The sequence below is a fragment of the Triturus cristatus genome, chromosome 5_2 (genome assembly GCF_964204655.1).
Source record: "Triturus cristatus chromosome 5_2, aTriCri1.1, whole genome shotgun sequence".
Lineage (NCBI taxonomy): Eukaryota > Metazoa > Chordata > Amphibia > Caudata > Salamandridae > Triturus > Triturus cristatus.
In genome coordinates, this window is record NC_140588.1 from 789,901,197 (window position 1) to 789,916,346 (window position 15,150).

At 40.7% G+C, this 15,150-nt stretch overlaps 1 protein-coding gene across 8 annotated transcripts in view; it reads left to right on the forward strand.

The window, feature by feature from the left end:
• CCDC160 (coiled-coil domain containing 160) overlaps positions 1 to 15,150 on the forward strand; it is a 252,281-nt gene that overhangs the window by 147,217 nt on the left and 89,914 nt on the right. For 2 of the 8 annotated variants that reach the window (XM_085607907.1, XM_085607908.1), the window contains one exon: positions 2,222 to 3,336. The exons of 4 other annotated variants lie outside the window; for them this stretch is intronic. In XM_085607907.1, coding sequence (XP_085464033.1) covers positions 2,241 to 3,131 — 891 coding nt within the window. In that variant the 5' untranslated portion in view covers positions 2,222 to 2,240 and the 3' untranslated portion in view covers positions 3,132 to 3,336. Of the gene's footprint in view, positions 1 to 2,221; positions 3,337 to 15,150 lie in introns of those variants that run through there. 2 more of the 8 variants (XM_085607906.1, XM_085607905.1) reach the window with 1 other exon arrangement.

Below are 15,150 nucleotides of genomic sequence, written 5' to 3' on the forward strand. Positions count from 1 at the left end.
GCAGTGCTCCGTGTGTCAATGAGACAAAGTCTCAAAAGTTCTTACATATGACTATCTTGTCGACTATTGTCTAGAGCAGGGTATAGAGATGAGGATTGAGAAGTAACTTGTTTGTTACCTTGGTGTCTTAAAGACATACTCAACTTTGAAAAGCACAAAAGTTGTCTTCTATTCACAAAGCAGGATATGCTGTCACTAAGGATACTCATGTTGAACACAGGTGAATAAGATGATCTATGTAGACTAGTAGCTGCACAGGGATTTTTCCTTGAAAGCTTCTCATCAAAAGCAAATGATACAAAACTTGTACCATAGATTTGCTGCAAAACCAAATTCAGCAAATTGACCTACAGAAATACCAGAGGACCAGAAATAAGAAGTCCCGCTTTGATAATGCAGAATTGGCATACAATATGCTAAGGGAGATGGGAGAGCAGTGATAATAGTTTCTGCTCACTGGCTAAGCACAGAGCATTGCTTGCTCCATGAAAAGTACTGACGGAGAATGTGCAGTTTCTTGAAACTCTATATTCCATCATTGCATAGTTTTTCCTTACTGAAGGTATGAGATGATATACCTCAAACTATAAAAAAGGAAATCTGAGAAATTGAGATAGGAACTTAGTTTGTGTTTGGTACATATAAAAATGGAACACTGCAAAACCAAATCGCGGTCTTCCACAGTTGTGAGTAATGAAAGGTCATCGATTCAGACATGATTACCTTCTGTCATATTGTGATAGAGGCTAAGATAATTCCATCCAATAACTATGTTGAGCTTTTTTATTTTTTGGACAGTTGTGGAGAGTAGAAATCCGCATCTCTGGAGTGGGAGGAACCGTTTTCACTATATTATTCTAGAATCTAATCATTTTCCTCTTGGTGGTGGGGCCTTTTTATTTTACTCTTTAAAAGTAACAAGCATGTGGCACCTATCTCTTGTAACATCTCTGGCTTGCAGATGTCTCTCAAGCCTTCAAAAAAGATTAGTTTGTTTTCTTACAAGTTTGAACTCAAGCTGCATCCAGAACATAGGTTGTTAAATCGAGCTGGTGGGTGCTATTCTTCATCACAAATTTCGTCTTCATCTTTATCCAGTTCCTCTGCGCTTCCTGAATCCATAGATGGCTTGGAAGTTGATCTAAGTTAATTATTAGGAGATTGTATTAAATCTATTGACCAAGAACCATTCAACATAGGAGTTATTAAAAGAAAGCTTCAGGCTATGGCTGATTTATTTACTGCTTGAAACCCTGATGTAGTTGATATGTTTATAGGTTTCTTTTAACCTTGATTGCTAATGATACAGATGACCACTTCTGGGAGAAAGTTGAGACACCTTCAGCCTTATAGCATGTTTTTAAGTAGTATACACGTCTTTCAGCATGTTTGTACCACATCGACAGTGACATAATCTAGCTGTAAATATCCTATACTCTTCAAGGATTGTGTTCCTTCCACCATGAAGGCCTACACAGTAACTTCAGCCTCTTTGTATTTGCATTGAGTTGATTTTAAAAATGCGTGTTCCAGATCTTCAAATGATGAAAGTTTATAGACCTGTCAAAAAAACACCTGCAATATTTTAATCTTTGTAAAATGGAGTCCAGTATCTCTGGGTTTTAGTAAAAGGTAATTGTTAATTTTCTGCTGGCTGCAAAATCCTAGTAACATTCAAGCTATTCAGTGGCAATAGCTCAGTTTTTGCCTCTGTTGTGAATCTGCACCAAGAGTCCGTTTTCCTCTGAGCTATCCCTGCACAGGCTTTTAATATGAACTCCGGGAGAACTACTAATTCTAGGTTGGATGCCTGATGTGGCTAGACTCCTCCACATCCTATTTACTCCAATCATTGCCTTGTCTTACAATGTTTCCTCATCTATTCCTAAATTCTGAAAATTGAAAGGAGACCATGACGCAAGAGGAAGAAACAATTACTTGTTGCATAGGTTCTTTTGATCTCTATACTCCTTGAGATTGCCAACCCTCTTCCGCAATCTCTTATCCAAAGTGCATCCAATCCAGAGATGAACTGCTTGAATTTTTATTGGGGACCATTTGGGCATCCTCCAGCTACTTTGTTCCTTTTGAGCTGATAAAACAGAATTCCAGTCGTCTTCTTGGCAATCAAGGATTCCTTGCTGGTTGGTAATCGGAAAGAGTCTATAGATCACGAAAACCTATGTTACAAATGTGTAACTTCCTTTTCTTTAAATTGCAGGTATTAGGATAAATTAACTATGATGGCCAAGGAAGAACATTGGGTTGAGAGACTTTTGTCCCCGCATGTCACTATTCAGGAGTTTTCATCTCATCCCCACCAGTTCGGATCGTTCTTATGTGAAAATAAATCCAAGAAAAAAGCTAAGCGAGTTGGAGAAATCTACAACATTTCAAAGTTTAAAGATGAACAAAAGCTGAACTTCTCTCAAAACGTTGCAAAGCAGGTTGGAGGAGAGCATGAACGAAAATGTTCTGTAAAAGTTCCAGTCTGCATAAAACTATCAAAGGGAGGTGGGGACACAGTTGCCTGCTTTGGAGAGGCATACCTCCTGAGCGGAATAGACGAAAATACCAATCTCTTTATCTCAAAACCGAAGGAAAAAGAATGTTTGCCACGAGAAATGCATAAACACTGTGACGAAGAATCGGATAAGATGCAGCTGTTCATACTGAAGAGCGAGATGTCAGAACTGAAAGCTAAACTACAACAGAGAGAATTAGACTTTGAAAATGTACAAAGAGAACTGTTGGAATCTAAGAAGAAGGCCAGATGCTATGCCTTCTATATCGAACAGAGTGCGAAAAAAGATGCAACTATTCAGGCTTTACAGGAAGAACTGCATGAAAAATCAAAAACTGTTAACAAGTTAAACAAGGATGTGTATATGGAGAAAAAAGCAAGTGCAAACTTGCGGCTACAGAACAAACATTTACAACAGCAATTAAGTGAGTTGAAACAGCAAAATGAACTTAGAGGTTTGACGTTCAAAGAAACAGTGAAAATGCAGTACAATTCACAGTTAAATAAATTGACCAAGAAAGTAGAAGCTGTTAAAGATGCAGTGCACGCGGACTATAACGTTCCAAATCACAGTGCCTATGACATATACAGAAATTCTTTGTCCTAAGCATCACTCCCGGAGGTACCTGGCAGTTTTTAAGGAAATTGGCAATGAGAAGGAGAAAAAAAGTTTCAGTTTGCGCTCTACCCGATATCATGTAATGTGTCGTTACAAATAAATATCTGTTTTCAAACTCACAGATTTCTATGATGCCATTGAACATACACCGCAAACGTGTCTTAAGTTTCATAAATGTAACCAATAGCTTCTCATTTTATCTTTTCAAGTTGAGTGGTAAAGCTGGTATCATGTGATTCACTCATAGAAAATCCCTTACACTTAGAATATTCTAATAAATCAGGAAGATAACTTCAATAACTACCTCCCGACCTACAAGTGTTTGGTCAATAACTTTCCAAAATGGCCCTCCCAATACTTTTTTGTTGGCACTGTACCAGCAGCTAGATGATTTAATGTGGAGGACTGAGATTCAAAATGCCAAATTCCAAAGGCTGAACAATATTTGAGAGTAGCTATGAGGATGAGACCTATCGGTCCATAAGAATGCTAGACAGTTGAATGGCGACAAACTGTGTTGCTAAGCAGCCCCCCAAATTAGTAGGTTTTTCTTTTTTCAGATAATCAACTAATTTAAAAAATATTTTTTGAGGAGCAAATGATCCTCCACCTATCTAGAACTCTCCTGCTTCTTCCGCCTCTGTAGCCTAAATTTTTGGCCTAACATGTTCACTGTTCCACTGCAAGAACTCATACAATTGAATCAGATGAATGGCTTCTTGACTCTCCTGTCCTTACACCAGTTGCACTTGTCTGCAGCATTCTGCCTGATCAGAGATGAGCTGACTAAAATATTTGTGCAAATGTGTGATTACATTGGAGTGGCTGCAGTTCTGATAATAAAAGTACTTGGGCTACTGATGCAACACCAAGTATAATTTCAGCAGAACGTTGTTCAATTTCCAACTTGAAATGTGGTCCAGCTTGTTAAATCATTACAGTAAAATGTTTAACATGCATACTAGAAAATTTGTAATACTGTATTGTACTTCACATCCTGAAAACTATACCCTCAAGATCCTTTGGAAGACTATGCCATTACCCAAGTTTTTCATGCTACACTACCACAGTTCTTTGTGTATTTGTCTTGTATGTTCAATGAAGAAGGGCAGCTAGAACATGCTACTTGTTGTTCACTGGTTACAGTCATTTTGAGTAGCTTTCAAGAAGTGCAGGCGATGAAGTAGCAGTTGTTGCTGGAGAGCATGGCAGTGGCTGAATACAGAACTTGACTTTTATGCCAGTCGAAGGCAGTTGCTCACCAATCTGATATACATGCAGAGTTAGCCACCCTTGCATGCTGCCCACAAGGTGCTATCTTCTTATTCCTTCTGTCACAGCATAAAGTTGAGATACAATCTCTAGGTATGTCCCAACACGAGGTCCATGTACTGGTTCTGGGGTTATTATAGTCTGACACACTGAGGTGCCTTCTGAAAACCAAGTTATCGAGGCACTTGGTGGGAGTCTAACAGAAATACTGTGGTGTGCAGTAAAACCCAGAAACAACACTGAAGGGCACTAGAGGAACATTACAGAAATGCTGAGGGGCATTTCTGCACTTAAGAAGCCTGTGAGAGCCAGCAATAGATATAGAGGGTCACTTATTGATCTTGTCACAGCCTGGCACTCTAGTACTGAGATTACTGAATACATGAAATTGTGGTTCATATATAGGGCTCTGTTAGAAATTGAATTTTTGGTGGGCTAGGGCATGTGCCAAAGCCAGACAGAAACCACCACTCTAGTCAGGATAAGGGAGTTACAGTCCTAAAATAACCCCTGCTCACCCCCTTCGTACCTTGGCACGAGCAGTCAGGCTTATCTTAGAGGCAGTGTGTATAGCATTTGCACATAACCAACAGTAATACAGTGTGAGCACTACAAAAGGACACCACACCAGTTTTGAAAAATATCCAATATTTTTATATACTTGAGATGACCAAAAACGATAAAAATCCACAATACAGTACTTAAAAATCTTCGGTTATCAAAATATACTTGAAAACAGTTCCTTGATGTCGATAGCTCCGTCCGGGGCTATCAAGGCATCGTGAGCAAATAAATCCATACCGTTCTGGCTGACCGCGGTGTCGTGGGCCAGCTACAGTGTCAGAAAGACCTGCAAACAGTACCTTTTAGAAATGCAGGGCATCGGCGACCTCTCGTGGAACTTCCGAAAGCACGGCGTCCGCAGGCGTCTGTTCCGGAGGTCTGTGCAGGAGTCGTCGGGGCCCTCTAAGTCACACATGTTGCAGATCGATCTCCTGTCTGTTGGAGTCCTTACAGGCCCTGGTAAAGTCAGTGCACTTTACTAGGGACTAACAAGTAAATCAGATATCCAATCATGGAAACACCAATCCATAATTCAATTTACCACAAGAGCACTTGCACTTTACAACTGATCAGCAGTGAGAAAAGTGCACAGAGACACTACACCAGCAAAATCAGTGTCAAAACCAGGAGGTCAGCAAGCAGAAACTCAGGGGAAACACAACAAAAGATGCCAAGCCTAAGAGGCTCTAATAGGCACTGCCACCAAGCACATAACTGGGCAAAACTAATAAGTCTTGAACAAAAAATTATTTACAACCTGACTATTTAGCACAGCTTGCATACAAATCTCTCCATACCCAATTCCACCCCATAGGAGAGGAATTGTGTCTTATTCTGTGGTGTGTTCTTAGCAATTTATGTATGTGTTTAGCAGGTAGGTGTTCTTCAATGTTTAGTTTTAACTTAATGTTAATAATTAAATTTTCCAACACATTAGTTAACCATATAAATTCACTGACTTCACAAATTCCCTATCAAGGTTGGTCATACAATTAAACGCAACACCATTAACACGTTGACATTGGTAAGTTAGCGTGGTGAGTAAGGTGCTTGTTGCCAAGCTCTACATGCAAAGGATCTCAGCACTCACACTGGGCACACCTAGTTAGCATTTCATCTTTCCAATGTCAATACAATGAGGAAAGTTGTGTGATATTAACTCGCAAGGTGAGATAATACATTTCTCATTTTAAAAACTTAAGAAAGATGTACCTTGGACTAAATGACCGTGATTAGCAAACTAAAATGAAAAGCATTGGCAAACCCAGTAGATGCCACCTTTTATAATTCTAGTGCCAAGCTAGCTAAATTTAAAGAAATAAATTTCAAATACTGGAGGAAAAGCAAACGCATTTTTCAGGTATCTCAAAACTGAACATGAAATTCAATATTTGCAATGTTTATAACGTGGCTCGTTCATTTTTAAATACCTTTTATGCAAGAACCTCTTAACAGAATTAAAAAAAGGTTTTGTGAGTGATCCAGCTTAAAAGTAGCAGAGAGCTAATTACAAGTACTTCTGAAACAGAACAACCGATGCAGTGTTTAAACCCATAACAGAATATAAAGATAATAAAGGCTTGCCAAGGTCTAATTTCCTTTCCACACAATTCGACAAATGCTCCGGCCATCTGATGTTCTGCACCAGCCTAAGGAGCAGATTTACAGCAGCCAATTCTTTGTGTGCCAAGGCCTGGACTTTCAAGTACCATGTGAAATACAGGAGAGAAAACAAAACCAACCTAAAGAAATGTGCTCTTTAGTCAAACCGTGGCAAAAATGTATCTGTAGCTGTGCTTTAACAGACGAGCTGTGGCGTTAGGGGTGTCAGGGGCGGAAACAGCATATGGGGGAGAACAAGACAACACAAGTACTGCTGAAAGAAAAAGAAAGAATGTTCCCTGATTTGAGCTGTTGAAGCACACGTCATCCAAAATTGTAATTGCATTTATATAGCGCTTACTACCCCTGATGAGGGGTCGAAGTGCTTTTCAGCAGGTAGCACGCTATTTCGGAACCCAAATACAATTGGTGGGGAATTAGTATAGGAAAATATGAAATTAATTTGAGCAGTGGACATGTGAGTCTGCTAGTTAGATTGAAAGGGATAGAAGAGGGAGGGGTCTATAAAGTGTAATTCGGAGATCATAGGAGTAGGCTGAGGTTTGGGATGAGTAAAGAGGAGGTGGCTGGAGGGGAAAAGAGTTAGATAGAAGGATTTAGAAAGGCTTGTTTGTGAAGTCAAGTATCAAAAGAATGCAGAAGAAGCTACGCTTGGGAGGGACAAACACAGGAGAGGAGAACATTTTAGAATAGCAATGCAAGCAGGACTGACAAGAAAGCCAACCAATGATAAGCAATGAGCTTACCCAAGACACACAGTAAGTATTGACATCGTATACTATAGGTCTTATATTACAGGCAGCTAAAAACAGACTGTATGCATGACCTAAAAAAACTAAGATATGTGACACCATTCATGCATCTGAGAACAATTCCACACACGGGATCAACAGTTATGTGACCTGCATTCAAGATCCCAGCCACAGCTCTTAAGACACTGAAATTAGATTGCTTCTGCTCTGCAGCATTATTCTGTCTCCTTCAATAGAGGCACAAGTACCAACCGAGATAGTGTGTTGAAGACTACAGTTTTCGTTATTGTTGTCATATCTATGTGTGATGGCATGTATGTGCTGATGTCGCCCAATAATACATGAGGCAGGGAGAAGGAATCTTATCAGATGTTGAACACTTACTCAAATTCAAAACTGGATTTCAGTAGATTTCTTGTGCCAGGTTCATCATACGTTCTAAACCCTTGTAATGCCTCCTTTCCCAATACAGTTATTATGTAAGTGAATAGTACAGAAGGAATGTGGATAAAATACCTGGAACCATTCTGGCTGCATCTCTGTCCATGGAGAAACAGGTGGTTTTATACATTTGGTGTGCCCTGAGAGGTGTGTAACGTCTGTTCTTTTTGAGTGAGCATGATGTTTGAAGTAGTGCAAAAGATATGCACATTGCTATACTAGTGTAATGCACTGTAACAAGTAACCAACACATCTTTTAAGTAAACCTGCATGCTACAACATGCTTGATCATTCAGATAGAGGCTATGTATTAAAGAAGGATACACGTTACTAATTTAAAGTTTTAACTGATGTTTTAGGCTACTAATTACTACATTACGGATACAATTATAAATAATGGAAGACAAATGCCTTAGAGGATTTTTTGGGCTTAGGATCATAAAAGAGCTCGTAAGGCTGTGAAAAAAAAAGTTTTTACAGCGTTTCAGATGCTCATCCTGGGTGCTGGTGCAAGGGATTGCATTTGGTTTTAATTTATGTCTACCGCTTTAACACAATCTACCTCTTCCCCCTCGGGGAGCAGGGTAAAGGTATCTATTCGGGATGGGCCTAAATAATAATATTTAAAAAAAGATCTTGGATCATAGAGTTGTCTTTGAGGAGTAAAGTATGGGCCATTCTGAGACTTAGATAATCTAATTCAAACACACAACTCCAGACGAATAGCAGCAGGCAACGAATTCTTGCTATTCATGCCAGAACCAAGAAGGTCCCTCCTGCAGATCTCTTGCTGTCAGTAATTAGCAGCCTTCTATCTCAGATGTTTAGAGTCGTTTGCTGGGCATTGTAGTCTGTGGCACATACTTTTTGGTTGAAATTAATAAATGTCTTTTTGTACTAGACACAAGCTCTTAAACCTTATTCTTTCCTGAATATGAAACCAGTGCAGAAATGCCAAGTGGGGTCTTACATGGTGTTAGCAGCCATTGTTTAACAGGTTCCTTACCTCATTCTACATTAGCTTAAGACAGCCTATAATGCTTCAATTACAAGGTGTCCGAATGTATTTCAGGCCACACAATAGCCCTGCGAGTAAAGTTTCTTGCTGGTATCCCACGCAAAAATTCAGCTATCACAAGTATTTGTCTCTGGAATGGGGAACATGTCGCTCCAGATCCACAAGTAGTATCTACATTCTGTAAGCTGGTGACAAATAGAAGCAAGAGGGTGGGTGCAGGGTGGCAGTGGGGTAGCTAGGGGGGTGTTGGGCCAGAGCAGAGGCCGTGGGCTGGCAAGTGGAGTGTTCCCTACACCTCTCATGCTATTGAAGAGGACTCGGTCCAAGTTGCACTGGCAATCCTAGCCTTGTGATCTTAGAGCCTAGTTTTTCTGGTCACTAATATTGTTTTTGGTGTTCCCATCCCTGGAAAATCCAGATGCAAGAACATCAGGGTGGTTTTGATTGGGAGGAGTGGTTTCTCACCCAAGGTTCTATTCTGCCCAGTTTATAATAGGGGCCTAAGTGTTGTACGGAGGATCTGGTGCAGTAATCCTGCATAAGTGAAATAAATATTAATATTTATTTATTTATGGCCTGGTTTTGCGTGAACCAGACCCCAATGGATATCATAGCACATTTCATAGGGCAACGTCATGAGAAATGAACAGCTCTGTAACATTACAACTATACATAGTCTGTAAAAACATGCGTGAGCAATCCCCGAGTGGTAACAGGAGTGCTTTACACAGGTAATCGTCCATAGAAACATGCATAATCCTGCGTGTTTAGAGGGAACAGTGCGTGTACAACATATACATTCATATGAAGTTATTCAATTAGGATGTGACATAGAGGGTGAAAGACTAGACTTCTAGGTGGAGGGGAGTTAGCATAAGTCCATGATTAGTCTACCATAACCATGATTTTCGAGGCAAGTGTTGCCGCATGAGAAGAAATATAAGTTTTCTTTTAAAGGAGAGATGTGAGAGGTTTGTCCTGATGGAAGGTGGACATTCCAAATGTTGGGAGACTTTTTGAAGCTCTGGGTTTTAAGCCTTGGGCAGTTATAACTATTTATTAGTGATGTAGTTTGGTGCACAATCGTGGAAATAATTGTGGATGATGCAGACCAGTTTGAAAGTGCAGCTTTCTTCAGTTGGAAGTCCGCTTAGAGAGGAGATGGTTGATGTGGTCATGTCATCTTGTATGTGAGGCCAGGTTTGCAGTGGAGTTGAGGGCTGCTGTCATCGGGGCACACTGGATCTTTGGAATGCTTTTAAGAAGTGAGTTGCCATAGTCTGGTTTCAAGAGGACCAATTGGACTACTATTTTGAAGTCATCAGCTGGAATTAGTGGTTTGATGACTGGAAAAGCTTGATTCGAAACTGTGCACCCTTTGCAGTGGTGATGATGTGGACGTTTGAATTGAGGGTGTTGTCGAAAGTGCGGTCCAGGAATTTTGATTCGTCCACAAGCTGCAGGTTAGAGCCAAGTAACTTTGAGGTGGTTAGCAGGGCCTTTGCTGGTGTGATGGGGAGAGAATGTTGAAGGAGTTGAGTTTGAGGTAGTGTAGAGACATCCACCCTTGAGATCCAAGACTCTTCTAGAAAGGTTAGTTAAGTCTCCCTGGCTACCGTCCCACGCATCCGTAGAACCACAGCCGGAGGCAGATCCTTCTCCCACCGCGCCGCCAAGACCTGGAGCACCCTCCCCCTCATCCTACGACAAACCAAAGACATTCTAACCTTCAGGAGACAACTCAAGACCTGGTTGTTCGACCAGTAGCAACAGCACCCCCCTCTCCCCACCCTCAGTGCCTTGAAACCCTTGCGGGTGTGTAGTGCATTTTACAAATTATTTGATTGATTGATTGAAGTCTTCTGGAGGGAATACATTTTTGTATAGCTGAGTGTTGTCGGGATAGAGATGAAAAAAGATCTTGAGTTTTCAAGGAGGGTGCACAGGGGCTCAGCGTAGAGAGTGAATAATGTGAGAGAGAGGATTGAGGTTTGGGGTACTCCTTGGCATAGAAGCGTGGAGATCAAATGAGAGTTGGCAAGCTTGACCTGTTGAGAGTTGAAAAGATAGGATTTGAACCAGTTCAGTATAGTGCCTTTGAGACCCAAGCTATCTTCTAGGAGATGAGTGTCTGACTGTATTGAACACTGATAGGTCTTGGAGAATGAGGAGACAGAAGTGCCACTTTCCATTATGCGGAGGGTGTCCTCATTGATTTTTAGCATCAGGGTTTTGGTGCAGCTGCTGGGCTAAAGCCAGATTAGTGGTCATCAAAGAGGTTGTTTTTCTTTGTGTGGTAGCTGAACTGTTGAGCTGTGCAGCTTTCCATGAATTTGGCCAGTATAGGAAGGTTAAGATAGAGTGGAAGTTGTCATGCTTGGAGTGATCCGCATCGGCTTTCATTGGCAAGGGAGTAACCTGGTCTGCTTTTAGGCAACCTGGAACTGTGCCTTGGGTTAAGGCTGAGTTGTGTGTGTGTGTGTGTAAATATATATATATATATATATTAGGGGATGAGGGATGGAGCAAGAAAAGATTTAAGAGTTTTGGATGGTATAAGGTCTGCGAAGTGAGAGGAGGGCTTCAGTGCTGGGATGGTGTTTTCTAGTGTGGATTAGGTTATCAGTGCAAAGCATGACCTTTCTGCTGAAGCTATACATGGTAGTTTGTCTAGTGGTAGGATATGGGTGGGTTTTGAGATGGATTTCTCAATTTTATTAACCGAGAAGTCTGAGAGGTTTTTGCAGGCCTTTGTTGGTAGGGAAGTTGTCTGGGGTTGAAAAGCTTCTTTGTTTTGTTTTTTTGCTAACCTTATTTCTCTTCTAAAGAATTCCGCCTTTGCTTCGAAGATATGTAGTTTCTATTCTTTACTCTGATGCCAGAGGGTTCAAAGGATGTCTTTGTGAGCTGTTGTCTCCATTCACGTTCAATGGTTCTAAGGGTCTTCCATTCCTCTAATAAATGTTTGGAGAACAGTTGCTTTGAGGAGTGTTGTGGGGCTCTTTGAGCTTTATAGGAGCAAGATCATTGTATTCTGTCAGAATGGAGGTGAAGTTCTCTAGTAGTCCTGTTGTGTCATTGGACGTTTGAGGGATGAAGTTTAACTGTAATTTTGGAGCTTAGAAGTTGCTGTTCCACACTTTTTTTTGGGGGGGGGGGGGGGTTGACCGCTTGAGTAGGTTTTAGTTCAGTGGAAGGAGAAAGATACAAGAAAGTGGTCTGACCAGTCCACAGATATAGAAGGTCAATCAATGAGGTCACTATTGGTGACAATGAAGTTGAGGATAGAGCCTTTGTTGTGAGTGGGGGAGAGACAGAATTGTTTGAGATTATTGTTTAAGGATATAGTTAGTTTGGACATTGCTGAATCGGAAAGGTCTCTCCAGCGTAAGTTGTAGTTACCGAGAAAAATGTGGTTAGAGTTGTTCATCAGTCTTTCAGCAATAAACTCCATCAAATATTTGACAGAGATAGTTGCTCCCCAGGGCAGGTGGGGAAGGGTTTATATGGAAGAATGTGGGTTTATTATGTTGTGTCTTCACCTCAACAGAGAGACGATTGTATCTCAGTGCTTTGGTTGATTGTAAGATTTTCCTTTGTAAGGAAGTACTGCGGATAAGGTAACTCTTGTTTCCCTTTTCAGTCTTGGCAGATGATTGCGAATCCTTTGGGGACCCGGAGGTCAAGTTAGTGCTTGGAGGAGTCGGATAGCCATGTTTCAGTGAGGAATAGAAGGTTGAAGTTATGTGAGAGGTTCAAGTCGGAGATTTATTGGCTGGTGATCTGCAGTTGTGGAGCATGCATTTGTAGTTGTATGGAATGAACTTACTTAGTGGCGAGAAGCTGGTGGGGACTTGTACGAGATTTAGAGGGTTGATTTAAGTGTTTATAGGTCGAGTATGTTGGAGGCTATTCATATTGTTGGCAGGAATGGTGTGAGGGGGTACTGGAAAATACTGAGGGAGGTGGGGTAGCAGTTGATATCGGAAGCAGAAGAGGGAGCGGGCAAGGGAAGGATGGTCCTCTCATCTGGGCTAGAGGAGTGGGACCTAAGCTGGGTAGAGAATGGGACGGATTCCCTAACAGTTGTGTTGGGAGAAAGGGCATCAGTGTTTGAACAGCTGAGGAGGAGTTTTCTTGGGATCTTATATAAGAGTAGAGAGGGTTAGGAGAGGTGCGGTGGAAGCAGTGGGTGCGCTCTAGGAACTTCAAGGTCCTGAACAGGAGGAGATTTGAGGAAGAAAGGAATGTAATCTCCGAGAGTAGAGTCCTATCTATTTAGTAGGGCATAGTGGTCTGTGGTAGGGGATGGTGTGAGGTTGGCCTGGGTAGTAGTGGTGTCTGGTTTGAGACTGATTTGGATTAAGAGAAGGGTCTGGGAGCAAAGGGGTGATATGAGGAGGATCTAATGCAGAAGGGAGTGTCAGTATACACTCTAAACATGATTGGCTTGTGGGGTAAATGAAAAGAACTTAAGCAGACATCGAAGAATTGAGAGTTTTTAAAGGTAAGACCCGAAGATAGCCTTGATCTGGAGTTCCACTTATAGCTTAGAATCAAACTTCACTCTCAGATTTTAATACTTACCATCCAGTCTGGAGAGTGGTCGTGATCACAAGGCTAGAAGTAAATGGACCATAAGTAGCAGCGTGAAATACAAGAAAACTCTTAGTATTGCTGCCATTGACCTTAAATCTAATAATGTGCATTGAGGAGTCCTTTATGATCAGACAAAACACAGAATTATTAACTATTGAAACCATATAGTCCATCAATGTGGAGGAGGATATGGGTATTTTGGCATGCATATAAAATGAAGGTATGAAGGATTTGAACAATACAGCCAAAGAGGTGAACGGAATGCAAAATTGTTTCCAGTTTGAACACAATGTTGAAAATGCATTATATTCATTAAGGAACAGAAAATTATGAGGTCATTTCATCTTTTCTGCATCACCCATATTTAAACCTAGGTGTTTATTTCAGAAATGTTTTCATATTCCATCGAGATATTACCCCATTCATTCATGAATGAGTGTTACGTTTTCCCTTGTATCCCAGTGTAACATGCTCTGGAGGGAAATACACCATTTATGATGCAGAATACTTGGGAAGAGGGATCAGGTCCAGGGAGCTTCTTTTCTTTCCTTCAAACTCCTGCACCAAATTAGCCTTCCGCACTATTCCTCTAAAGCCGGAGAATTTGTGGTAGATAATGTTTATAGACTGAGCAGGGGTACCAGTGATGAATCTCCATTTTGCCAATGACAGCTTTTGAATGGACGTAGCTCTTAGTCGTATAGAAGCTAATAATAGTCCGTCTCATTATGAGATTCGAAATGCTAAATTAATGTGTATTTTGCCACTGGCACCTCGAGGGTAGGTATCCAGCTTATTTTTGATCAAAGTAGTTCTCCAGATAAGCCAAGAACATGTGCCACATCTTCAGTCAAATGACTGGTCTAGGGCTTCAATACAAATTCCTTTGTTTCTCAATATTTCAGAATCCTCAATGAAATCTAGATAGGATTTGTGGTGCATCCATAATCTGATAACAGTATCCAAATACACAGCAAAGCTACAGTTGTTCTTGCAGCATGACCTGTGAGGATCAACAGAAAACACAGAATGAAGTTGACTTCCCTGATCATGCTGCTTCATTCTCTGTTCCACTTTGGCTGGAGCAGTACAGCTGTAGCTTTATGAAAGGGGCATCAGATCTCCATCTTGAGGAGAATCCTTTGTAGTTGGTGTACAATATGACAGAATGAAAATATTGAACATGTCCTAGTTTTTATAGCGATGAGAACCTACCATTAGTTCATCCTTGGCAAGGAATCTGCCTTTTATTTTATTCCCTATTTTGACTACATTGAAGAGTAATGGGATCAACATAAGTGTAGCTCTACATGAAGCACACAAATTCCTGCAGTATTCCTAGCTGACCTAGGATCCTTCCAAACTCTCCTTTTTTATTTGGAGTGGAGAATAGTATGGAGTAAAAATACACAAATCAGTCGCTTCATATACAAGTAATTCATAATAGTAGTAAGGAGATATTGCAAAGACGAGCAATATAATTTTATAATATATCGGCATATTATGCTACCTACCTTCAAAAATAGATGCACAGAGATTGAAAATCAAAATTACGAATACACATCTTTCATTTGAATAAAAGACTCACAACTTCAATTAATTCGATTCTTGCCATCTATACCTTTAGCATGTTGAGTAGCTGCCTCAAGTTCATATATTCTGTACAACTCTTTCCACCATTTATCAATACTAGGTGCATTAGAATTAATCCAATCTTGGGAGATAGCTACTTTTCTGT